The following is a 26,278-nucleotide window of genomic DNA, read 5'->3' as shown; positions in this document are numbered from 1 at the left end:
GATTAACATTTCACTTTCTGTATTCAAGTATAGACCGCGCAGTGCGTCAAAGAGACATTTTTTCACCCCAATTCGCAAGCAATTTTTTGAAAAAAAAAAAAAGCATCTCTCCTCTGCATCTAAAAAAAAATATGTCCTGAAGTCTGAAATAAACTAAAGAAAAAACAACTAACTTCTTGCGCTGCTGATCTCATATTAATAGAACAGGTTGTGAATTTTTTCAAGTGTTATTTAGGTGCGCGATTTACGTGTCGTATGGTATGATTACAATTCCTGTGCTATGGGAACAGCAGCGGAAGCAGGGAGTCTACAGCTAGAAGGCATCGCCGCACAGGAAACTATTCTGATCAATATATGCCATGTACTTCAAGGAAAGAAACACTTCCCACATTCAAGTCCATATAACCCAGAAAGATTCCGGCTTTGGTCAAGCTGTTCAGCTATTGCACCTTCCTGCCGTCAGTCACCCATGTAAATGACTGGCTTCAACCTTTCCTCCTTGGGCACTTTTACCTCTTAATATCAAAAAGCTGATAGCGGATGTCACTGTGATTAAAGACATGTCGCAGGCAGCGCTACTACAAGCTATTCTGACCTACTTAGCTTAGAAGTATTCGAAAGATACAGAAATCTTCACTGAAGGCTTAATTTCTCACGACTCACTATGCAGACTTTATTGGGCCAAATGCGGTCATGGGGCCTACAGCGTAGAACATCCTCCTCCACAGCAGAGTTATACGGAATAGACGAAGCTCTCTCCTATATTTTGCGTCATAACCCAGGACGCTCGGTAACCTTCACGGATTCGCAAGGTGCGCTACAAACCTAGTCGAACCTACTGAAAAGAACAAATCACCCGCCAATTTCTCATAAAATTGAATACCTACGCCACTTGGCTATTGCTGAAGGTCACGCTATAATTTTTAATGGATTTCTGCTGACTGCGGCATCCTGTCCAACGAGAGAACAGACTAAATTGCCCGCAAAGGCCTGCAACCTTACAACTATAAGCGCATCTACTTCACAAGATCAAATGCGTCTCAACTCGCCAAGCGATATCGCCAGCATGAGAAGAACCATTTGTGGAACTTGCCAAGTCATCATTATCTCTTTCTCAATTCCATCGAACCACATCTAAAATCTTGATTCACACTCGGGCTTCGCGTCACCTAGAAACATTTTATCATTGTCTCCGTCTCAAGGGTGATTTTACAAACAGTTACGATACCGTTTCAAGCAAGTAGACAGTGCGTATTGTGGCAACTGTGGCTGAATTGAGACTGTACCCCATATTCTTTGCGAATCTCCAGCGTACGCCAAGGAACTAGCGCACTATGAACAATGCATGCAGTCTGTCACAGACTCTATATTAGGTCTTTAAGCTGCTACAAACAGCAGCCCCGTGTGAGACATTATTTGCCTATTTAGATGCTATTGGTATGCTAAACAAACTCTAACTTATACTGGCCTCTATCTTCAATGACCGCACTGTTTTCTAGCCCTTCTTCCATCATTATTCCCTAATCCTCCACTCCCCCCCTCCCATGCAGAGTAGTATCTTAGCGAATTTTTCTTTTTCTTTTTACATTTCCTGAGCCATTTGTGCATAGACCACAAGAAGCCTGCGACCGAGAGGTTCAGTTTTGCAGTTCTTTGTAAACAAATGTCCACGCATCGAGTGTAATTTTGTATTTGGCCTGCAAACTTGTTTTCTAGTGCTCTTGCGAAATTTTCTTCCGACGCGTTCCTATATTAACTGCCAGTACATCACCCGGAGCGAAAGCAATGATCAGACATTATAAACCTTAGCTTTCGCTCAGTCTGCGTAATGAAAAACAGAAAAATGAAGGGGTGAAGAAAGTAACGGAGGGGCTGAAGCAAGTAAGGAAAGGAAGAGAGCAAGCGAGGAAATCTATTGTACGCTGGATAGAACTACAGAGGTCGTGGAAGCAGGTACCTCCAAATGAGTTAGCTTAGCTTCAGGGGAAGAAGAGCGGAACGCCCTCGAATATCGCTGAATGCACCCGATTGTAAAATGCACTGTGTGTAGAATTATCAACGTGTTCTTTGATCAGAAATGATACAATATCTGGAAGTTTTTGTCATCTTGTCATTTTAGTTGAATTCTCGATTTTACATAACTTTAACAATCTTTGTTAAGTGATGTAGCCCTACGCATAGTCACAGTGGTTTAAACTATGTGATAGGTTCAAAAGAAAGAACTGCCATCTTCCTATATTCAAATTTTAGAAGAGCAGAGCTAGTGCGATTACGACATTGGCACCGAATTCGAAAATCGTCAGAAAGCAATAGCTGTACTTAACCCCGTCCTAAAGTCGTCACACCACGAAACTGAATATTCCTTCTGACCTGTCAGAATTCTTTGCAGGGGTATTTTAATCTATTGCGGTACTATAATCTGTTGTTTTAAGGTCTGCACCATTGGTAGCCTCGACTTATGACGCTATTGTAGAGAAATAAGCAATCGATGTTTGCGAGTGGCGCTGGTACCATAGGCACAGCTAACCAACAGAAGTGAGCAAATACATGAATAGCGAAAAGGACTTTCACTAAATATCGTATTAGTAGGGCAAGAGACTACGCGTTATTTAAAATACGCTGTCCTGAATAAAGGACTTGGTTGAACAATGGTTGTGAAGTTAGCTACTGGCACATTGGCACTGACTTGTACCTGAGTAGTTAAAGTGCGACTGAATTAAAAGAAGAAATGGACATTGGCAGGACATGTAGTGCGAAGAGAGGATACCGATGGTCGCTGAGGGTAACAAACTGGATTCCAAGGGAAGGAAAGCGTAGCAGGGGGCGGCAGAAAGTTAGGTGGGCGGATGAGATTAAGAAGTTCGCAGGGGTCAAGTGGATGCAGCTAGCACAGAACCGGGTTAAGTGGAGAAATATGGGAGAGGCCTTCGTCTTGCAGTGGGTATAATCAGGCTGATGATGATGATGATGAATAAAAACTGCCTAGAGAAAATTCAGTGAAGCTAGACAAGTGATTGACAACTGGAATAAAATCAGCATTATATTTCATTAGTTAGAAGAGCGAAAGTCTAGAATTTTGCCTTTATTTTCAATTTCTCTGAGTACCTTACCTTGTGACTACCGGATGATTCTCGGATTGCGAAAATAATCTATGGCGTCTTCGTTTCATTTCCCTGTGCAGGTGAAGGCGGAGAGGTATCGCTGATGTCAACAAAGTTAGAGGTGAGTACACGTTCAGAATGGCGCAATTTTTTTTCGTGCCATGGTCAACCAATGACCGTTTGCAACGAATCGGGCACACATTTGCTGCTTTTTTGCTCTGCAGCGCATTGAACAAGATCAGTGTTCAGATATGGGCCCCAGAGCGTCAGTGCAGTACTTTGTTACAGTCCTTTGCGGCTCCGCTGACCATAGCGGAACGCCTGCATGACTTGGGTGTGCAAAAGTTGGTTTTCTGAGTTGAGAAGTTGTAACTCTAAGTGCCACGGAAACATTTGAATATTGCTAAAATTACGTCATAATTATTCAACATAATTCATTCATTAATTCGGACTAGCGTAAAAAAGAAGACAGAGTCACGTAAAGGCGTCATGCAATGCCGGCTTGCCCAGTTAAAAAACAGAACTTTTGTGTGGGTTTTGATCGTGCACATGCTGTGAAAGCAGAAATTCGTGTAGTAATAATAAAATGTTGTGCAGTTATATTAGAAAAATACTACAAAATTACAGACTAGAAAAACCACTTCAGAAAGGGCAACAAAAATACAAAACATGTTACAGAGCTAAAAACGCTCTGCCGTCACTACGGAACTAGGAATATTTTTACCGTATATTTTACGCAGACTCTGTATTTCGAGTTTGCGTGGTTTTCATGATTGTTGTTATTTCCCTGTCCTCGAGTCATCTGAGTGATGGAAATACCGGAACAGCACGTCACTACCACTTCCTGTGCAGGCGTTTCCGCCAACTAGAGGACTCGAGGCCATGAAGATAAGACACTTCTGAAAACAACGTAAACTGAACACGGACCCAGTTCTGTACTTTTTCTTTACGGGGTGTCTGCCCCACAAATTGCAAGGGTGATGGAGAGAAATAGGAAGAAGGTTTAGTTCAGAACCCGAGCGCTACGTGTCTGCATAGCGTTTCGGCCCATAGCAATAAAGGACGACTAGAGTGAGTGTACAGCTGGAGGCCGAATACCGTCAAGAAAGTTTTGACTGATTTCCTATCCGACGTAGTTCGCTCAAACAGTCCAAACCTTTTGCCTCTCGTACATTTGTCGCGTAGGTTTTCATTCAGTGACACTCGCTGGCTGTCGCAGCTAGGGAATTGACAATGTAAGTGCGAAATAATTATTTATTGTAGCGAAAACTACATTGACCGCGATGCAGTGATTTCGCCGTGGCCCCAATTTCTACCGTTGTTTCACCGCTCTCACCGCCGCTGCCTACCAACCACCATCTCGCCATCTAGCGCCATCTAGATCATTTAGCCGTGTGTAAGACAGGCCACCAGTGCGCATGCGTGGAAACCGGAGAAGAGGAACAGGTGCATGAGATCAGAGCGCATAGCAGCAGTTGAGTGGAGTTGAAAGTCGTTTATTGTCAGGCTCATGGCCGTGGATGGGGGTAACGGGGAGTAGGCAGAATCGTCAGTGCTTGCACAGGTCGTCACTAAAATCACATTGCTCTGACTAGGCCACTAAGGGAGCCATACGTGGCAAATATCATTTGTGTGTTAGCGTCAGTTCCTAGAAGGAACGGCAGTTCAGGCGGTACGAAACCGATCTTTGAGCGTCCAGTAGAAAAAGCAGGACAATCCCAGAGTGCCTGAGATATGCCGCCGCGCATTAGAGTCGTACAGGTGGGGTACGTAATCATTTCCTCTGTGTACTGACGCCAGAGGGCCATAATACGCGGCATGTAAACCTCATGGTCGATGAGCTTATTTAAGAAGACTTCATCGGGTGAGATTGGTCTTACGCGTAAAAAGTGGGTCTGGTGTGGCCACTTGCGTGCGATGCTGACTGAAGCTACGAAGATTGACCAGTGTATAGGGCATAAGGGCAAGAGAAGGGATGTGTTACCCGCCCAAGATTGACTAAGGATGAAGCAGGGGTGGGGAAGTAAATGTAGACGTCCCACCTGCCAAGGCAGCCGCGGCGTGTGCCGCCGCATTGCCCCATGATTCGCCGGCGTGACCTGGGGTTCACTGAATGACAGTGGTGGTCGCGAGTTGGTTGAGTTTAAGGAGGCGCTTTACGGTCGTAGCAGTTGCATCTTGCGAACTCGGTGTAGCGATCTGCTTGTACGCTTCATACGAATCAGTAAGAATACCAATTGAACCAGTTCCGGTGCAGGGCACTTCTGACAAGGCTCTCCAAATCACGAGGAGCTCAGTAGGAAGAGGGGTACCTTAATGTAGGTGGCAGGCATAAGCGCCCGAGAGGGAAGGGTTGCCATCGCATACCTAGGCCATAGAGGCAAATTCGTTAGTAATGAGCGTAAGAAGGCGAAGAGAGCAGCGGAGACGCTCGAAAGGAGAAGGCGTGCGCCGCGCCGTTTGGCGTGTAGCCGGTGAGGTAGGTGGGGAGATAGCAGCTGGCGCGCTTAGCGGGGCTCTATAAACAGCGGTAGGTTCGTCGGCGCTGCCGTGTTTGGAGCCGTGGAAAGCGAGTCGGAAAGGCTTAAACAAGCAAGGCGTATGCATTGGAATGAAAAAAAGAAGTGAAGGCGACCAGTCGAAGAGACCTAACGAGGAGTTAAATATCAGGTTCTTTCTTCTTCTTCTTTTCTTCAAATTTTCATTCGTCTCCCGATTAACCTGGACCGGAATTCACTCTAATTGCAGCGTACAGAATTTATTTACAATATATACACCATTGCAGCACAACTTTACTTCAGTCAGGGTGCGGCCTCTCGTCACGGCACCCGAAACGAGTATCTTTTTTCCCGCGTCGATCGGACTCCTCGGAGCTTCTCCCCCTCTCCGGGTTCTCCTCTTCCCCCTCGTCCGGCGTCATCGTAGCAGCAGTTTCAAGCTCTCCTCCGAATTCCTGGAAAACCAACTCGCTGGCACGGCTGGGGGTGGTTGAGGGAGGATCGGGTGTCCTCTCGGGAGCGGCGCTTTTCTTCGGCCGACATCGCCGGCCGGCCGTGCGGCGCCAGCCCGCAGACTTCCTCCCAAGTTCGAGTCTTTCACAGGGAGGCGTCATCCACGGCCGCTTCCCTTGCACACACGCAGGCACATACACACAAACGCCAACACACCTGCGTCGCAGTCTTTCTATTCGTTCGTTGTTTCTGCCCACGATCAGGGCGCGCGCACTTGACACCTCCACCGCCACTGTGATGCGTGACTTATTGGAACGCGTCACACCTCACACAACACCAGTGCGCGGCTGATGTCCGTGATCCCCCTCTGGCGCACCATGACAACAAAAACAAAAGCAGAAATGGAAACAAAAGGGCCCTCGCTCCCTCTGAGCAACGAAGCTGGTGCACAAGCGTCGGCAGCGCGTCAGGCCAGGCGCGGGATGCCTCCGACCCCCTGCGGCGGAGGGCGGTCAGTCGGTTCCGTGTCCCCCATACGAATCGTCTCCAAGGTCGCGCCCCTTCTGGCAATTTGGTGTTTCCGCGTCCTGCTCTTTGTCCACGCACCGGACTTCATTCGTCGCTCGCAAAAGCTCTGATTGAATCTTCTTTCGCATTTGTTGCTTTCTGTAGAACGGAATTTGAGTTTCTTCCCTTGACGAGAATCTCTGTCACCCTTGCGACTTGTCCGAGCGCAATCATTCGAGGCCCGCCCCATTTTTGCCCGGCGCAACTGCCGTGGTGCCCGCGGCTCACGCGATTGACCTGTGACTTGATCTCCCTGGTCAAGCAAAATTTCTACCGCAGCCTCATCGTGAACGGACGCACTCGAGCTGTCCTTTGTTTCGTTCGACGTACCGCTGCCAGTTAGCTTACGCATGAATCCATTGATTTCTGCAGCCCTGTCATGCGCGCAGTGCCCGTTTTCTGCTCTGTCGATACCGTCTGCCTCTGCTGCGATGACCGTTAAAGCCACATCTGTCTCAGCACATATCTCACCGTCGTCACAATCCGCATCCCGAGCTGTCATTCCTACGCGCCCCGCGGGTGTCGCTTCTTCCCTCTCCGGATTTGTGACATTCTCAACAGCATGTCCCTCGGATGCAGGCGTGCTGTTCTGAGCATCGAGAAGCGCAGTGTCAACTGTGTTTACGTCTGTTTCTTTTGTTTCTCCAGAACGCACCTCAAACACCTCAGCAACTGCCTCCTCCTTCTCAACCTCGGCCTCATTGCCGCCTCCCGACTCTGCCAGTCTGCGGTCCAAACTTTCCGCTCTCTGACCACCTTCGAGACTCTCCGCGATGCCCGTCCCTTTGTCTGGACTCACCGCATGTTTCTTGCCGGCCGCCGCTGCCCTGACAGATTCCCCGTACTGCAATTTCGCTGCCGCCAATTTCATTTCTGCAATTTTTAGTTTCAATTTTAACCGCGCCATCTCGTCGGCAAACGACAACCCCGAGCCTCCGCTGACGCCCCCTACCTTTGCGCCCGCCACCAGCTCCATCTGCCCATCTCCAGCACCCCGGCCCCATCCTTCCCCGCTACGGTCCCGCAAACTATGCCCCACAGTTGTCATAGTGCGCCGCGGAAGAGGGACCTACAAGACACCAACCTGTGTCGTGCTCCGAAGATGGCTTGGCCCGCTGGTCAGCGCCCGAGGTTCATGGCTCAGCCCTGGCTCCTTTGTTGTTCCGCCTTCGTCGAGTCCGTTGGCCGGTCCGCTTCAAATCAGAAGACCCTGTCGGCTGCGCCAGTTAAATATCAGGTTCTTTCTTCTTCTTCTTTTCTTCAAATTTTCATTCGTCTCCCGATTAACCTGGACCGAAATTCACTCTAATTGCAGCGTACAGAATTTATTTACAATATATACACCATTGCAGCACAACTTTACTTCAGTCAGGGTGCGGCCTCTCGTCACGGCACCCGAAACGAGTCTCTTTTTTCCCGCGTCGATCGGACTCCTCGGAGCTTCTCCCCCTCTCCGGGTTCTCCTCTTCCCCCTCGTCCGGCGTCATCGTAGCAGCAGTTTCAAGCTCTCCTCCGAATTCCTGGAAAACCGACTCGCTGGCACGGCTGGCGGTGGTTGAGGGAGGATCGGGTGTCCTCTCGGGAGCGGCGCTTTTCTTCGGCCGACATCGCCGGCCGGCCGTGCGGCGCCAGCCCGCAGACTTCCTCCCAAGTTCGAGTCTTTCACAGGGAGGTGTCATCCACGGCCGCTTCGCTTGCACACACGCAGGCACATACACACAAACGCCAACACACCTGCGTCGCAGTCTTTCTATTCGTTCGTTGTTTCTGCCCACGATCAGGGCGCGCGCACTTGACACGAGGCAACCACCCTTACCTGGACATGCAATCAAGATTAATTGAGGCTAACCTAGCTATGTCTCAGCCTTCGCTACGCTCTGGCATAACTGAGCTAAGCCACAACCAATTTCTTCGAACATACTGCTAGACTCTTTCCAGGCTGTTGCGGGATTCACAAAAGGAATCTAACCTTGAGGAAATTGGCAGTGTTGGCAACCTGTATCCTGCTAGCCCAGTTCTGTGGTGAAAGACTTTTGTGGACGCAATAACCAAGCGTAAGCGTCGCAGTAATAGTTTGAAGGTTTGTAACTTTTGTGGAGGGGGGAGGGGGCGCTAACCTGCAGCGACACATAGAGCTTAGCTGTGGTCGCATCTACAGCGGCCACAGCTAAGTAGTAATGGAAGAAATTCATTTCTTCCATTACTACTATAGTTGCACACGTATAATACAGAAGGTGAACTGCAGTACTGAGAACTGGGCGAGTTGGTGGTGATCCATCGTACAAACAACAACATAGAACCAGCGCTTACGAACACAGAGGAGTTTGTTTCGTCTCGTCCTCTGTCTGTGTTCGTAAGCGGCGACTTTTATACTATATAATACAAGAGGATTGCGAGGAATGTGAGAGGCATCCTTTTTCATGCGGTGCGCCGGAAACCAAAGCATAGTTTTGTGAACAAAATGCTCAAAGGTAACCCCAACTGTCAGTTAATTGTAAAGTTTGTGGATACATCGTCGATTCATATCCAAACCATGTACAGACGTTCATGTTTTGATCACTGTTTCAAGCTAGTAGATACTTCAAATGGGAAGATCTGTCATTCCTCACAAACTGTGAAGCTAGCTGGTAGGCATCTTTTGTGTAGCAATGATGATTAGAAAATCTTAGTACGTCAAAAATTTCATGCATCATTAAAGAAACTGAATACCACGGAGAGCATTTTTGGTGTTTCCAGTGATGCGGTTGCGCTATGCTTAGTAAATAACGCTCGGGTCCTCATCATGGTGATTGCAGTAATTATAAAACTTTGAGACGATATCTCGGCGCACTGAGCGAGTATTTCTTGAAATAATAATTCCTCCAAATTTAAAAGTCGAGAAATACCAATAACTAAAATTTCATTATGCTCAACGAACAAGATGGAGTACCGTCTCCAGTGTGAGAAGTTTAAAAATTTATGTTTATCGCTGTTTTGTTTTGCTTTCTATGCATAAATACGTTTTTACTATGCATACCATGTAATGATGTAACATTACGTATATAATGCATATACGAGATGCATAAACGAAAGTTGTTCGCCAACAATAACAAGGGTGAGACCCGCAGCGGTTGCTGAGCAGTTGCACCACTCGACCGCTTGTGATAAGGTCCGTTCGATTCACCTGCACTATGTGAACTGGTTCTCGTGGTGTTGCACTTCACCCTTCGTTTCAGCAGTGCAACATGGTGCCCTCTGCACGATGCTGTTCGTTTAAAAAGGTGCAGACGTCATACAGGTGCAGTGCACGAAAATACCAGGAAATCTATTCACCTCTTCAGCAGTGAGTGCCGAAATGGCGCAGCATGCCGCCGCATCACGGAAGCAGACGACGGCTAGCGCGACGATAGGTTGCGCATTGTGGAAAAGGCAAACAGGATCGAACATTCCATCCGCCATTCCATCCATGCCGCCATGTTCACCATGGAAACGGGGGCACGTACCACATCTAAAAAGTAAAATGCACGTGCATGCAGCATGGTATGCGTTCTGACTTCATCCGTGATCAGCAAAAAATGTGTGCGTTTCGCGCCAGCTGCCCTATGGTGCACATGCATAGAGGCTGGTTATACGCAACATTTCATTGTAATGCGTAGTATGAAAATCATTCGCCTGATGCGGAGTGATGGCGTCGTTTCATGCGAGTGGCATACTCTTTAGCCGTCCGCATGAATAATTCAGACGGATAAAAGTTACTAGATTAATCTATAGTAACGTTGACTCATAATTGCGTGTGAACCCGCATTCAGGCACGAATTATTACTGTCGGATGTGTGCTCCGCTCACATCAACCGGCGCTAACGCCCGATTCTTGAATAATCCTAATTGCGTCACCTGATGTGACGCATGTGATATTCTTACCTGGAAACGCGGGACCAAAGTGATGTGCTCATTGACAAAGACGACGACCGAGGAACGCGGGCACGACGAAGCGTTGAGAAAGAGGACGACGCTGACAGAGCGAATACTGCACGGCTACTGAATTCTTAGCGTCGAGTTCAGCCCATCGCAGTGCTGGTACATCCCCGTAACAATATTATCACACAAGCACGCGTTTGCTTTCTAGATGTGTTGTGAATAAAGTACGCATAGCCATTTCCTTAACAGTGCTCGGGCATTGTTCTGGTTGACGAATGAAAAAACGCGAGTATCATCGCCGTTTATTAACGCGCAAATAAGCATGCACCGAGGCTGTTTCACGACAATTCTTTTCCGTGTACACTTTGAAAATTTGCCGCACTATTTGCGATGTTGGCACCGTTTTCTGAGCGGCATACAGCTGACCGCAGCTTGTTGACGCCACAAAGAATAGCAGAAAACGAAGCCTGTACTCTACCCTTCGTTTAGGAAGCTGCCGGTGCCAGTGCTGAGCGTTATAGCTAGTGTTACAGCTGATGCTTTCCTGGCGCTTCTGTGCTGATGTTTATTCGCGTAGCTGAACGTTGTACACGTCCTTCTTTTTAAACAAATTTGCCGGAAATGGTGCAACGGCCGCATATTCGTGCCCGAGGAAATGGGCTAAACTCGCCTCACTGCCTCCTCTTACTCTTTCCCACATTCTTTCATTCTACCGTTCAGGTGCTTTTAAAACACACAGGTGCCTGGCACAACGTGGGCTGGAAGCGCGGCACCATATGCAACGGACCGTTGTTATTGCGCACTTTAACCATGTTTGCACGGGAAGATCCCCAGAACTGCAGGTGCGTCAGAACGTTTTGGTTAAAATGCGCCGGGCAGTAGCTTATGTGGAATGAAGACAGCTGAACTTTAAAATTGAGAAAACACCTTCTAAGAGCTTCCCCGCTCGAATGCATACATTTAAATTTTACTCTTAATAAGGCGCGAGCAAGTCGCGTAGCGGCCCATAACGCTGTTCGAATAGAGCGAAGTTAGCCATCGGACACGAACGTCTGACAAACGCCTCTGTTGTTACAGAGCAGTTGTATGGACGGTGGGGAGGTGAACTAGCAATAAACATCTTACATTCGTGCACTTAACTAGATAAACTATACTCTTGGAGAACATTCTGTGGCTATGCAATCAAAGCTACACAGTCGGAACAGGTCTATACCCTCCAAACATTTCGTAAAGTGAGCTCTGAAATATCCAACTACTGCAGAATTATTGACATTGTTATCACAATACTAGCCAGTAGTGTTAGTATAGAGTATCTTTACACTAGCAAAAAATTCAGTTCGCATTCCAATGACGGCTTCATTTGTCAATAATTGCGCGAATAGTACGTGGTTCACGTCTGCGGCGTTTCTCGGCCAGGGTCTCTACGCTTTCGTAACGTGCTTGCTTTGGCAGCGCCCGTCGTGTGGGCTATTGATTAATCGCCTTCTTACGTTCGTGCATGCTTCAGCGATGTGAATGAACGAATATCTGCGTAATTGGTGGCTCGAAAACTAAAGTCTAGCCGTGGCTTAGCTCAGCTAGGATAGGTTATACGCAGAGAAAGCATGTGTACCTGGTCCGGGACTGCCTACTCCTCTCCAATCTAATCTAATTTTCATCCAATCCAGTGTAGTTGAATTCCATCCAATCTAATTCAATCCAAACCAATTCAGTCTAATCATATTCAGTCCAATCAAGCACAGTTCATTCCAGTGAAATACAATCCAACCAATCCTATCCAATCCAAACTTATCCAATCGAGTACAATCTAATTGCGAACAATCTAATATAGTCCAATTCAGTCCTTTACAATGCTGAATACACGCTCGCACGAAATGCACCGCTGGGTAGCCTATCACCATCACTACTATCATCCTCGCGCTAATGAAGGAGAATATGCGCTGCTCACTATGTCTAGCTATGTTGTTGTTGCATTAAAGAAAAGACATATCTTCTACTGGTGGCTTCTTGATTGCCAGATGGCGCGGCGAGGAAGCGGCGTCTACCAGCTGCGGCCGTTGGTAGGCAACTGCTCTGTGCCTCCCGCCCATTGAGGAAGGAAAAACTAGAGCGAGCGTGACGTCACGCGGCCAACCTTCGAAAGCCAAGCGCCGAGGAAGCCGTTCCCTCTCCCGTTTTTTCGCTGTCTGTCTGTCCCTATGTTTTGATGTCGGTATGTTTTAATGCGCGCGTAAGCCTTGGCGCGGGCGCGCGGCTATCTGCTTGCTCCATAATCAAACCTCTCGCGGCGCCGACTCGCGCATGCGCGATGCGCAGTGATAGTAAATATCACCGCACGCTATCACGTGGAAAACGACTCGCTCGCTTTTATTTTTGATGACTAGGCTTCAAAAGTATTGCGGCGCGCTCTCTCCTAGTTTTTCCTTCCTCCATGCTCCCGCCACGCGAAGCTCTTCGCTATAGTGGTCAATGTATCTTTCACACAAAAAATTTAGATCTTTAACTATCATTTAACCAAGTTTCACGACCGTAATCCATCTACCTCAGCCGCAGTAGCTGCTGTTGCATCGATCTTGACTCTCCTCCGTGCTTGGTAAGCATCTCGGCAATGTACTAATGTCGCCTTTCGCTGCTTGACTGGCTCGGCAGCCTGACTGGTACGGCTGCGGTCTGTCTTTAGTGATCGCGACTTTTCCTACGCCACGCCGGCTCACTTTTTCGCACCACCTGGGGGATTTACCCAACACTTTACCCAACACTATGCTCGCTGACCTCATCGGAACCCTGCTAGATGGCGTATGAGTAGGGCATGTTTACATAGGTTGGTGAAGGAGAGGCGCAGATGAATATTCATGAAAACGATGTTGTGTAATGCACAACTCGAGTGTGTTCAGTTGACACTTGATGATGACGATGATGTTGTTACACAGCGCGAGAGTTCAAGGTTAGAATGGTTTGGTTTGGTTTGTGGGGTTTAACGTCCCAAAGCGACTCAGGCTATGAGAGACGCCGTAGTGGAGGACTACGGGAATTTCGACCACCTGGTCGGAGCCGGATCACCTTCATGTTTGGCATTGAAGCTCTAGTGGTTTAGTTTGGTTTATGGGATTTGACGCCCAGAAGAACTCAGGCTATGAGGGATGCCGTAGTAGAGGGCTCCAAAAATTTCAACCGCATGAGGTCCATTATCGTGCACTGACGCTGACATCGCACAGTACACATGTGCCTTGCTTTCGCCTCCATCAAAAAGCGGCCGCAGGCATACATGGAAAAATTACTTTTGAAACGGAATTAAATTACATTACTAATTACTTTGCTGAAAATCGCTGAAAAGTAATTAAATTACATTACTCATTACTGCTCCTAAAACGTAATGAAATTGCATTGCAATTACTTCGACTCAGTAATTCAATTACTTTTAAATTACTTTCTAGTTTTCATCCATGCTAAAACTAAGTAAAGCTAGTAAACAAAACAACAACTTGTTCTTCAGACACGAAGCACGCACATTCTTTCGTCTTCCCGACAAATTCCGTCCCAGAGAACTATTCCTTCTCTCTTTCCTACAGCACTTGACGTTGAAAAATAAGACAACCATAAAAAAATAACAACAGCAAAAGCAGAAGCATGGTCGAACGGTCGTGAAATGAGCGGCGAACCCAGCGTCTTGCTGGCCCGGAGCTGTCTCCGCCATTTGAAGGTCCCGAAGAAGCTAGGCTATTTATTGCTTCCGTAGTCCCAAGAATCCTCCTCGGCACCTTGCGCTCAGTAATGCTCACGCCACGGCGGCTCACGGCATGGACCCTTCTGCCTGTCTACCCCGCCCCAGCCCTCCATCGCCCCGTGGTGATGAGTGTAACCAGGCACCACTGTGCCCTAGCCGACGCAACACGCCGCACTTCCAACTAGTTTTCAACTCCGGCCTTCTTGCACCATCTGTCCCTTCGGCATTCCCTTGACGCCTTGTTTCCTGCTGCTTGGAGAAAGGTTGCCATGGGATAGCTGCACTGTGAGCTGCTACACAGGAGGTCTCAGGCGCACTGTTTTGCTCAATTTTGTCTCGTTTTGCCGATCCGTTGCGCTGGCTTCGGCTTGTGGCACGTCGTTCCTGCTTTCGCAGCACTCTGCTTTGTTGTCTATTGAAGAAGCGCTAGTGGTGGTGCATTTAAGTAAAAGTAATTTTGAAAGGAATTAATTATTTTTGCTGCGAAATTACTGCCAAAAAGTAATTCATTACATTACTAAATTACCAAACCGAAAAAGTAATTCATTACATTACAAATTACTGGGAAAAGTAATTAAATTACAGTAATTCTATTAGAGTAATTTAATTACTGCCATGTATGGCCGCACGGGCCTGGATCATCCGCTCTAGTAATTAAACTTAAATGCGTGCCTGAAACCTAGACCTTATATTTGATGTACTAGTTGCAGTAGCACTGTTAGGAAAGCCCCACACTGAAAACTGCGCAGAAAGGTGTCCCCGAGTATCAGAAACTTGTTTTACAGTCCTACATTTACAATGTACAGGACTCTTGCCACCGTCTGCTTTTCGAAAGGAATGCTCGGCCGGAAGTTACCAAATTTTTGGTTTCACGCAAGAAGCAATGCTCCTAATCAAGATAAAATAGCTTAAAATTATGCAGTCCTTACCCACAAGTAAAACATATCATATATATATATATATATATATATATATATATATATATATATATATATATATATATATTGTAAAAGAAGGCTAGGTCGGCGAGGTCGTGGCGGCAAGGACAGCGAAGCCTTGTCTAGCGTTTTAATCCGAACACGAACCCAGGCGCGCGCCGGAGCCGGCGCCGCGGGACGATGATGATGGTATGTACAAATGAAAGAAGAAGATCATGGCATGTACAAATGAAAGAAGGTCCACAGAAGGCTCACAATATATATATATATATATATATATATATATATATATATATATATATATATATATATATATGTTTTACTTGTGGGTAAGGACATATCTTAAGCGCTTATGCTCCCTAAAGCATAATCAGCTCAGCAATTGTTCACTGCAGCACAATGTGCAGAAATCAGAGCGAAGCCGAACTGCGAAGAGTTCCAGGGAAGCTTAATGTTGCACATCCGACAGGAAAAAACATTTTTGCATTCAAGCATGATTTCTCTCATTTCTTGGAATCCCTCATTAGTACCTTCTTACTGGCTCTCTGTCCCGTAGGTTGGGGCACAGTAATCTTGATAGTGGACAGATTAAGGGTCAACGTAAGAAAGAGGAAACATAACACTGAAATGACTAAAAAAGAGAATTGTTAAGCCGCAGTGCCATTCCAAACCACTCCGCGTGAAAAGAGATGCTTCGGCGTTAACACATAATGAAGGCGCTTAATTATGCAGCACGAAGCGTTATCATTAGGTTTTAAACTGGCTTTTTGTTTATTCATTTAACTATCCTTCGCGTTTGCTCATATTTTTTGCTGTGATTATATTTGCTATTTAAATTTGTCGGCTAAACTTTGCTAAGCAAATTGCTCAGGTGCTTTGCAGTGTCTTCTCAGCCTTTTTATATTTGACTGAGTCATTATTTAGTGTGGTTGCATTATTAAAAGTCATCACTTTAGCTCGTTACTCTTTTCAAGATACGGTGAGAGCTCGTAGCAACTGACATCAAGAAAACAGGCAAACGCTTTTTTATCAATGTGAAGGAACAATGTAATCATGGAGATAGTTGATCAGAAAGTAGAAGAAACAATCACATGCCGCAACTGAGCTGCTGTGACGAATATTTAATTTTCAACTTTATTGGTTATTTATGGAACGTGTAATCTATCCTTTAGCTTTCACCAGCACCACCTTTGTCCATAGCCAGGGAACGTGGAACTTTGTTACCACGAATGTCGCACGGAACGTGATGTAACAGGGATATAACTCGACGGCCCCGCTGCAGCTGCAGGTCGACGTGTTGACAGTGGTTAGTCTGTTGGTGCGCGTCACCGAGAAAGCGGCTGTGAGCGCGGCGTGCTGGCTACGAACGTCGCGCATATCGACGTACGCTACAACGGTGTTGTCGAGTCACAGCGGCCGCTGATTTCTATTCGACAAAATCGCGGTTGACAGCAGCACGATTGCGCTAGTGACGTGAATTTTAATTTTAATTTTCTGAGATATCTGTGGAGCTTAAACAAGTATACGGGTGAAGGTGTCCTCATCGCATACGCTGAAATAGGGATTATAAAGGTAATCTCAAATTTGAAAATTATTTTGCCAGAAGTTAATATTTAGTAATGTAGGTTAAATATTTTAATTAGTCTCAAATATTTCAGCGAGAAATTGCTTCTGGGGCGCAACGTGGGAGAGGGAGGCAGCAATTTGCCCCTGGTTTCTCTCCCATTCTTCAAACATTTTTCTGTTTAGCCATTGAAGCAAAGCATTTAGGACACCCAAAATGTCACTAAATCTTACTTTCTCTATTTGTCGCACATCTTGTCATCCAGCAGCCGTGTGGTTTGACTCTACATTTGAAGGAAAATTTCGGGTTTACGCCAAGGTAGTTGTTTTCCGTTTCCATTTATCATTCCCCATTGAAACGTAGGAATTTGCCCTTCCCTGCTTCAAGGTTTGACAATATAAGTGTCAAGAGGAAGATGCAGCTTTCTTCGATAAGGATAGCTAAAGTAAATGCAAGCATGTCCTTTTGTAAACACATGCTCTGGCTATCAAAACAGCTTTTTGGATGCACAAAGAAACGCCCACCACTCTTTCATGTTATACTTGAATACATTTTCTGCGTGCCGAACCGGATTGACAGGGTTCTCAACGTCGTGGCTTGCATATGTTTAAACTCGCTATATTTATTTTTGTGCGTGTACAGCTGATTCCAATGAAAGACTTCAGCACCGAAGTTCGAGCTTCAATGGACGTGGACCAGTTTCTTCAAGACGCCATCATCTTGCTGGATGTGCCACAGACTACGCTGGAAGGTGTCCTGGACGCCGTGTTTGAAAAGGTGAGTGCATAACCTAAATATCCTTTTTGGGGGGGGATTTTGGATTCCCTTCAAATATAAATGCATTTTGCTTGGTTCCTCTGGCTAAGCTTCCTAAAGCGCATTTGATAATTAAGGAATATGGATGTAAGAAAGTGCGGAAGGAATACATAGCCATAGGGAAGTTAGAAACTAAATAAAAGTGCAAGAAATAACACGGAAACACACACAAAAAAAGGATGGACCTGGGAACTGTGTTTCCGTGTTGTTCCTTGCGCTGTTATTTAAGAATGCAATAGCAACTAACCCGGAATTTCGCACTTGTGAGGAGAATGCAACAGAAAGCTTGCTGAGTAGTTAGCAATAATGAGACGCTGCGTAGGCAGTAGAACACGGTAAAAAATATTGCGAAAATGGCGAATTCAAAAGCACGTGCATTATCGTGAGAAAGGTATTCGTGGATAAGCGCCATGACGCATGAGGTGGGGAAACTGTCGATCTTCTTGTGAAATTAATTTCAAACACCAGAAAATCAGGTGTTAAGATTTCTAAACGCATTCCACTATTCGCAGTAAAATTGCTGCCGTATTCGTTTCCGATTATACGTGCTGACCGACTGTTCCCACCTTTGCGACCTGGGCCCCGCACCAGTCCTGAAGCAATACTGACAGGCAGCAGTTGGTTGAGCCATCCACAACTAGGACACGGACTATTAAGGACACGGCTTTCTCTTTCCTGCAGTCTCGTATTGATGAGTTTGACAGAATGCGGGTCAAGTTGATCAGTCGAGAGAAAGAGCGAGTTTTAAATAGGAAATGTGTGACTGGTCTTTTACTCTCTTCCTCTACGCTTTGGCCCTCCCCCCTAAAGCCCGACTTGACTTTCGTCGATCTTATATAAACCTGATTGGTGTTCTGCGTTGCTGTTGCAAATTGATATTGAACAATCTTTTCACATAAAATAGTGGTGTCTGAAGGAATTCGTGTCAGTTAAATACGGTCGTGCAGCAGTTTTTGTTTTAGGGTCACTTGCGCGTCGAAACATCGAACTGTCTTAGAGAACAAAAACCAGCCAAGGGACGAGGGCGAAGGAAGACGATGTACACGCGGAACTGTGTTGTGCGCGTTCAGGTTGGGATAAATAACTACTCCAAGCCTGAACAGTTCCTAAGGCTCTAAGAGCACTTCGGCAGTATATATGGGGCGGTTATAATAGGCGCTGCTGATACGTCTTGATTGCAAACATCGGCGCCAAATATACGCGATTTTTGAGTAAGCGAGAATTTCAAATGTTGCGAAGTCCCGCAGGGGGCATCTGTTAAAGTAGATGTTTGCGTGTTGTGCGACACCATGGACCCCGAGCACTCACACTTAACCGCGCGTGGCATCGCTGTGTCTAAGGAAAAAGAGATTGTGGCGGTTGAGCCGATACCGAGTTTTTGGACCTTTAAAGCTCCTCGACAGAGGCAGCACACCACTTTGGCCCACGCTTCCCATAGACGGCACCTCCGGCCTGACCCGACCGGGGGAAACCGGCAGTCGCCTCTTCCTACCCTCCCCTACATCTTTCACTTTCCTATCCTCTATGTTACAACTGTCCTGTCTCCTCTTTCTTTCCTGCATTTCCTTTTTTTTTTCTGGCGGCTAGGGTTACCCTGTGTGGCTAACCACCCTGTATTAAGCTATGTTTGGTTATAGTCAGGGTGTACGAATGGCGTGGGCAGGACTGCCTTGCATGTGCTTGTCCCATCCCACCCCCGTTACCCTGTCTGGTGGGTGGCCGCCATCCTGTCCAAACAATAAACTTACCTTTATGGCTTCTAAATCCTCAGAAACTGATAGCTCCGACAAACGGAGGCAGATCGAAGTTACAGCGGAATTCCTTGAAAAAACCAAAGAAATTAAGTTCCATGTAATCCACTCCGCAGAGGAAGAAAAACTAGCCCGAAAATTATCCACACTCTTAGTATCGAAATGTGTAACAAATGCCTTAGGCCCAAAGTATAAAGTGCCTCAAACAGCAAGTTTAGACCTGCTTCTAGAGATATGCGATGAAGATCAAGAAAGGAAACTCTCCAACATCCATTCCCTTAAGGATGTCTCTTAGACCGTGACCCCACATAGATCTCTAAACACCTGTTCGTATAGTAACAATTGATTCTGACTTCCTTCGCCTCACTGAAGAAATGCTAGATGTCCTCACTGACTAAAATGTCGTGAATGTCCATAGAATAAAAATTCGAAAGGACAACAATGCATCAAGGATTCATCCAATGTGCTTTTCCTTAACGCAAAAAAAAAAAAAAAGAAAAAAACGCCTTGCTCCAAAAGCAGATCTTACACATATACTGCGCGACTGCCTCAGGCTAAATATTAGGTCAAAACTGCACTTACAGGTCACTTTGGACTGAAAAGCTTCGGTGTCCAACGTGTATCCCGCAGTACAACTGCAGACGTTTGTCACAGCTTTGGAGGTCGCCGAGAGGCAAGAACTTCAGTCAATTATGCGTAACCAAGGTGGCGAACAAACCGAATAAATTCAATAACTCCAGTGACTGTATGGCACGCCATTAGCAGTAGTAGCCGCTACAGTTATGATAAAGCTTCTAGTGGCGACGCGCATATCGGCTGCTTTGTGAGTATTTTATATATGCAACTGTTTGCGAGAGGTTCAAAAATGCACCACAGGAAGGCACCGGCTTTTTGTTGGTACGCGGGAAGCTAGATCGAGCCTTGAACGTGGGGAGGATTGCACAGAGAACAAGCGCTGTCAGTATGCTGTCCGCTAACGCACCACACAGTAAGTTGATGAAGCCCTCGGCTAATGATTTTCGATACCACAAATCACTCGTTGTATCTCCCCGCCACCAACCACAATTAATAGCACAATCATGTTAACATATTGGTTAGTAGCAAAACATTTAAGGCATGCAATAATTGTAACACGGCAATCCAAGGGAAGATAACGCGGTATGATCATACGCATTACCAAGATGTGATCGCACCAAGCCTGATTTATTGCATCTTGGGTGAGATTCTTATCTGCTTGCCAGATATCTTGAGTTTATGCCCTCCTGCTAATGTCTCGACTAAAGTCTGGTAGCCATGTCAATAATAAATGAAAAGAAACTCATGATGGCGAGAGTTCTATTTTCTAGCGCTGACTATTCTTTGCACCAACGTGACATCTAGGGGACATTTTTGAGCTTGCTGCATACTCGGGAACGTGAGGAGGGAAATGGAGAGCTTTGTGTTCATTGCGAGGTGGCGATGCTTGGATATACTTGGTAAGATTGAGAAGGACAGAATGACGTCCGGGCGGGGAATAGTTACGTTCGAGAGGTAAATGACGTTTCTTTTCAGGTTCTCGGATGTCATGAGCCAGCAGCAAGCGTTGCGGAAGCCAAGCAAGATATACTTATGTCGGACGAAGGTATACAGCAGTTTGTTCCGCGTTTCTATCGGGCTCACCTTTGCTGCACGAGCAACATGAAGTGGAGGTCATTCGTTTCACTTACCATGACAGTGCAGCTAATTATAACAACAGATTAAGAATGTATGCGTGGGATTATGGCAAAATTAAGGAACGGCAACTGGCCCCAAATTGTGTGTTTGATTCATGCGACGTTTCCGTACGAAGTGTTTAGCAGATATATATAAGTGCGGCACATATATTGGTTTGACCATCGTGGATGGCTTGAAATAATTCTATTCCATTCTTGTTAACGACCTCGATTGACATTACCCATTCGCTTCTTCCCTGATGTTAATTTTGTACTTTGCAGTCCTCCTTCCAGCAAGGACAATACAGGGTGTCTGCACTTACGACAATGGTGATTTCGAGTATGACCAAAGCTGGGTGTGTGTCACGTGAGTCTCGCCTGTCGACTTCATTTAAGCGAAGCCTGCACCGCTCGTTTGGCCGTGAAGCCGCCACCGTTTTCGTCACCGCAACCCAAATTGAGAAAAACGCTGTCGGAGAAAATACGCTAGCGGTTTTACATCAGAATTATGACGTAACTGTACTTTGTGCAACGTTCAAAAGTGACGTCATAATATTTTGCTTCTCGTTTAGCATCCAGGTTCTAGTCAATTTGGAGGTGAGTTTGGGATAAAGATTTGGAACTCACGACGTGCGCACCTCTGAAAAGTGCACGTGTTCACTGGAAACTGAGATAATGCGTTTTCCTTCAGAAACCAACAATAACAAAGAAATATGAAAGTATTCGCGTAATCAATAGGTGGTGTTAAAGAGGGAGAAACAGTAGAATAGAAAGGCAGGGAGGTTAAATAGGCGATGCCTAATAGGCTACCCTACACCTGGGGAGAAGAACAAAGAGAGAAAAAGAAAAGAAAGGGCACCAAGGTAAGGAGTCTGTCACACGTCCACAGATCTATTGTAAAAGTCTAGAACTCAACCCCGAGTCCTTTAAAGATTAAGGAGTGCCTTCAATAGGTGATGTTAAAGTCGCTGAGACAAATACAAGGCCTTCCTTTTCCCCCAAACTAACTTAAACAAACAAAAAAAGAATCTCGCGGAATAAAAAGATGGTGTTAATAAGGCTATTGTGTCTACTCTTAATGCGAGGTTTGAGCGTCCACCTAACTTTTTTGGCGTTTTGGCAATGCGGTTTGCGAAGGTTTTGCATGCTAATATGCTGGCCAAAGACCGGGCCTGTTTTGGGGTAAATTAAATTAATGCTTAACGGATAGCGTGAAGCGAAGCGAATCTTTGCCGCATTTATTACTTCGCAGTAGGAGGAACGGCTGTTATTAGCAGTAGTACTTGGTTGACTTTTTTTCATAGGAACTGTTTTTAGCCTCACGTCTGAATGTTAATGTCAGCCACAAATCTGAACAGGGAAACGATTTGATTGAATAGGCTATTGAATTAATATAATAGCCCATTATCAATATATCGGTAATTTTGAACATTCTAAAAGTAAATGCCAAAAGGTGCAAGTTAATTGTTCTGAAATACAAAATATTTTTTTTTTATTTATAATTTCCTGGTGTAAATATTTGTAGAATGGCATCATAGGTGGTGTTTAAGCCTTCGCATCTTCATCTCCTGATCTCAGTGCCTAATTAGCTGTGTGACCAGTATGTGTCGTAAACTGCACTTGACTTTGAATATCTCCACATTACACAGGGGCTCCATGCCAACGTTGCAGAGAAAGCGCGTGGCCATCGCGAGGCTCAAGCACCCCGCAAACATGGGCCGGACATGCGGAGACGTCCGATTTCTTGTGCTGGTGCTTACACCCAGCAGAGAGAAAGGCACCAAGAACGCCCTTGAGACGGGCCGCACATTCGCCACGCTCTTTGCCGAGTCGGAATTTCGCCAGAGGCTCTGGGATGCCCGCACCGCCGTCCAGTTCACCGAAGAGCTCGCTGTGCGAGCTCATAATCTCGCCGCTGACCAACGGAACGTCCTTACGCTTAATCGGTGCTCATTGGGCAAGCTAGACGATGATGTGAGTGAGTGTAGACTGTAGAATCGTGTGATGTTAACTTGGTGATCAGGTGTTCCAAGGAAAAAGTACAATAGCTAATACAACTGATGTCCTTAGGAGTCACTTCAGCGAAGCCTGAAGCGCGAAAATCACCGAGATATGAAAGAGACACAGAACAAATAGTTTTGTCCTGTGTATCTCTCACATGCCGGTGGTTTTCGCGCTTCAGATTTCGTGACCAAAATTAGTATACTCTACCGAAAAACAGCCTGGCTGTCCTTACGAAACTTGATTCAGGGACAGCCATTAGTGTCGGGGAACATATTTTTATACCTTATTGTCTCTCACAGGCACTTTGTACACAGATATGTGCGTTGTGAAGTCGCAGTGTTTCCTGAGAGTGTCTCTAGCTATCACTCCTTTTTTTTATCGAATGGAATTGAGGATCCTTCCCTTTGCAAATAGAGCGCTTTCTATCGCATTCTAATGGAAGGTAAAAATATTTCCCAGAACAGTCGGCCTTCCGCTATTTTCTTGCTGAATAGTTTTATCGCCAGTACCAATAAGCAGTATGTTTCATGGATTTTTCCATCATGTGCGCCTTCTATGCACAAACTAACCTAGCCATTCTTAGTGTTGATGATACTCATGTTTTAAAAATAGCTTATATCTGTTTCGGCTGTCCTTATATCCCAACTATATCGCGATAAGTCGTATCTGGCACACATAGTACGTACGTGTCCAGAAATCGAAAATATAAATTACGTCAAAATATTTGAGAATCTCTTAGATATCTCCTAAGAAAAGAATGACGAAAGCCTGCTCTTCCTCTCATATCATTTCCCTTTTATCGTTGCGGCCACTACAGTCGTCGGTTGACATACCGGTCGTTCCGTAGTCATGCTGAGCAATACCTTGTCATTGTGTTCATTACCACTCATAGCTGAGCATGTTTACTCATTTCGGTCGGTAGCGTCCAATACAAGTAGTCATTTGACATTTGGTCGTTCCGTTGTCATGCTGACTCATGCCTAGTCATTGTAGATATTACCACTCATAGCCAATCATGTGAACTCTCATTCCCAGTCAGTTGCGGTCATTACAAGTCGCCGTTTGGCATACTGGTCGTTCCGTAGTCATTTTATGATCATTTTATCAGTCATTATGATTATTCATTAACTATATCGATATCTGCTGTATACCTTTTATTCATTATCAGTCACTATCAATTGTTTTCATTTCTAAGTTCCCACCTTATACATCCGTTATTAGCAAGTCACATAGCGCACAGATCTCATGCACAGATCACGCGCACAACTCTCGCGCACGGGATTTCGTTCCATGAATCTAGAAAGGTTCTTGCCTTGAAAATGTAAATCTCTACTGTTGAGCGCCTGCCTTGAGATTAATTTGGGTCTAACCCGACTAGCTGAATACGCCACCCGGGTCCAATGACTACAGGTCATCTTCTAGGCGGATAGGCTGACGCCCATCCTGTATCTGTTGTAAATTAAAGTTGTACCATCACAGGTTGCTTGTAAGAAATATGTTTGCTAAAAAATTTATCATTGCTGTTTCAAGCTGGAAATCTACCGATTTCGATTTGTGGATACATGGATGTTGTACTTAGGTTAAGAAATGTTTCTTTACTATCGAAACGGTGAATTGCTCTAAGGGAGTAATTTTAGTCTTTAATAATAGTTTTAACAATAGGTGATATCTATTTCGACTGCTTTTAAGAACTATTTGATGTACCTTGAAAGAATTAACCATTACTGTTAACTACCGAACTGACTTTGTTGAGGCATATTGGATATGTATTGAGCCCAAAAACGTTTACTTTGAATTGGAACGATAAAGTTACCCCAGAGACCAAATTTGGTCTTTTCTGCAAGTGTACGGGTAACGTCCGCGTCTTTATTATTACCACTACGTTCGTGCCACCGAGCTTGAAGCGCTGGGATGATGTCATGCGTGATGTCACTGTACTACCCGTGCTCAAAAAAGGAGAGACCTCGCGTTTTGACAAACCTGCAAGCCAGCTTTTTCTGGCAGTGAAGCGGTTGTTTCTAAGTTATGCATAGAGTAGCCTCACTAATATGCTTGTCATTTTGCCCAAGCGAATTTGTGAGGTGCATATCTTTTTTCGAAAAAATAATTGCAGTGGTTCATGTGGTCTGCCCACTTTTGCGCAAGGGTGTACATTTGCCATACGGCATCGCGTTGTGCACTTGCTCCGCTATTCTCCCTCTCTCATTCCCTCCTTCTACTTTTCCGAAATCTGTAAATGTAACCATTATAGCAGTCAAAAGCCATTCGTCTTAGAACAAAAATTAGCAAGGGTATTTCTCTTAGACTAATTATAGGGCGAAAATACGAGGTTCTTTGTTTTGCTTGTTTTAACTCGAGATATATTTATTTGGTACGAACTCTGTGCGTCTCCATATGAGCCTGGTGCGTTGCAGTTTCAGCTGTACGTGTGGCGTCGTCTGGGAGAAGCTGCGGCAAACGGCAAAGGTTTAACCGGTACCTCCACAATCCGCTGCGTTGGAACGGCGCGCTTGATCGTGGAGGCCACGGGTTTGTGGCGCCATCTGGGAGCCGCAGCGTCAAATGGCAGAGTTTTCTGCTACCGAAACCCGGTTATAAGGCCATAACAAGGCCACGCAGTTTTAACCTCGCGAAACAGCTTAGCCAAATAGAGCGACATCACAAAAAGACCGCACAAGATTCTGTTTCGCTGGTGGTGATCGTATGTGCAGCCTCGCACTAAAATCATGTTAACATACATGATGTGACGTTGCCGGAATGATAATCAGAAATGCACTATCTCTATCATGGCATCGTTCTCGGTTAAAGAAAGGTGATGATACCATGTCGCCATAACGAGAATATGTGTGCCTTTTTTGTCAGTTGGTCAGCTCTCTTTTTCTCTTTCTCTGGGAGATGTATACTTTGCTAAAGTATGCTTTAGTTCACGCTTCCATGTTCCTTCCGGAAAATGCCGATTCTAGTATGCGCGGTTAGCGCATTTAAAAAGTGACAGAAAGAATCTGGCTCTTCTTGACTGGCATCAAAGAAGCCGTCATCCCAGCCGTGTGAAGGGGCAAATGTGAGAGCACGAAATGCTTAGATTTTTAGATTTTAAATTGTGGGCATTAACACCTATTTGACTCTTGGGCTTTGAGGGACGCCTCACTGACGGGTTCCGGAAAAAGCTAACCTGGCCATTTTATTGTAAGGCGCTGCGGTACAGCATACATGACCGTTTTTTACATTCCTTCTTCAACAAAATAAGGTCGCCCCGGCAGAAATCGAACTTGGT

The 26,278-nt window shown here is 45.7% G+C and overlaps 1 protein-coding gene across 1 annotated transcript in view; it reads left to right on the top strand.

The window, feature by feature from the left end:
- LOC146180596 (solute carrier family 4 member 11-like) overlaps window positions 1-26,278 on the top strand; it is a 117,772-nt gene that overhangs the window by 65,601 nt on the left and 25,893 nt on the right. Inside the window, exons 2-6 of the mRNA XM_084576088.1 lie at window positions 3,182-3,222; window positions 17,385-17,519; window positions 20,861-20,930; window positions 21,283-21,367; window positions 22,650-22,974. Of these exons, the coding sequence (XP_084432214.1) occupies window positions 3,182-3,222; window positions 17,385-17,519; window positions 20,861-20,930; window positions 21,283-21,367; window positions 22,650-22,974 (656 nt within the window). The remainder of the gene's footprint in view (window positions 1-3,181; window positions 3,223-17,384; window positions 17,520-20,860; window positions 20,931-21,282; window positions 21,368-22,649; window positions 22,975-26,278) is intronic.

The sequence above is a fragment of the Amblyomma maculatum genome, chromosome 8, assembly GCF_055883805.1.
Source record: "Amblyomma maculatum isolate TAMU_Amacu chromosome 8, ASM5588380v1, whole genome shotgun sequence".
NCBI classification, from domain to species: Eukaryota; Metazoa; Arthropoda; class Arachnida; order Ixodida; family Ixodidae; genus Amblyomma; species Amblyomma maculatum.
This window is presented reverse-complemented; position numbering and strand designations above follow the sequence as displayed.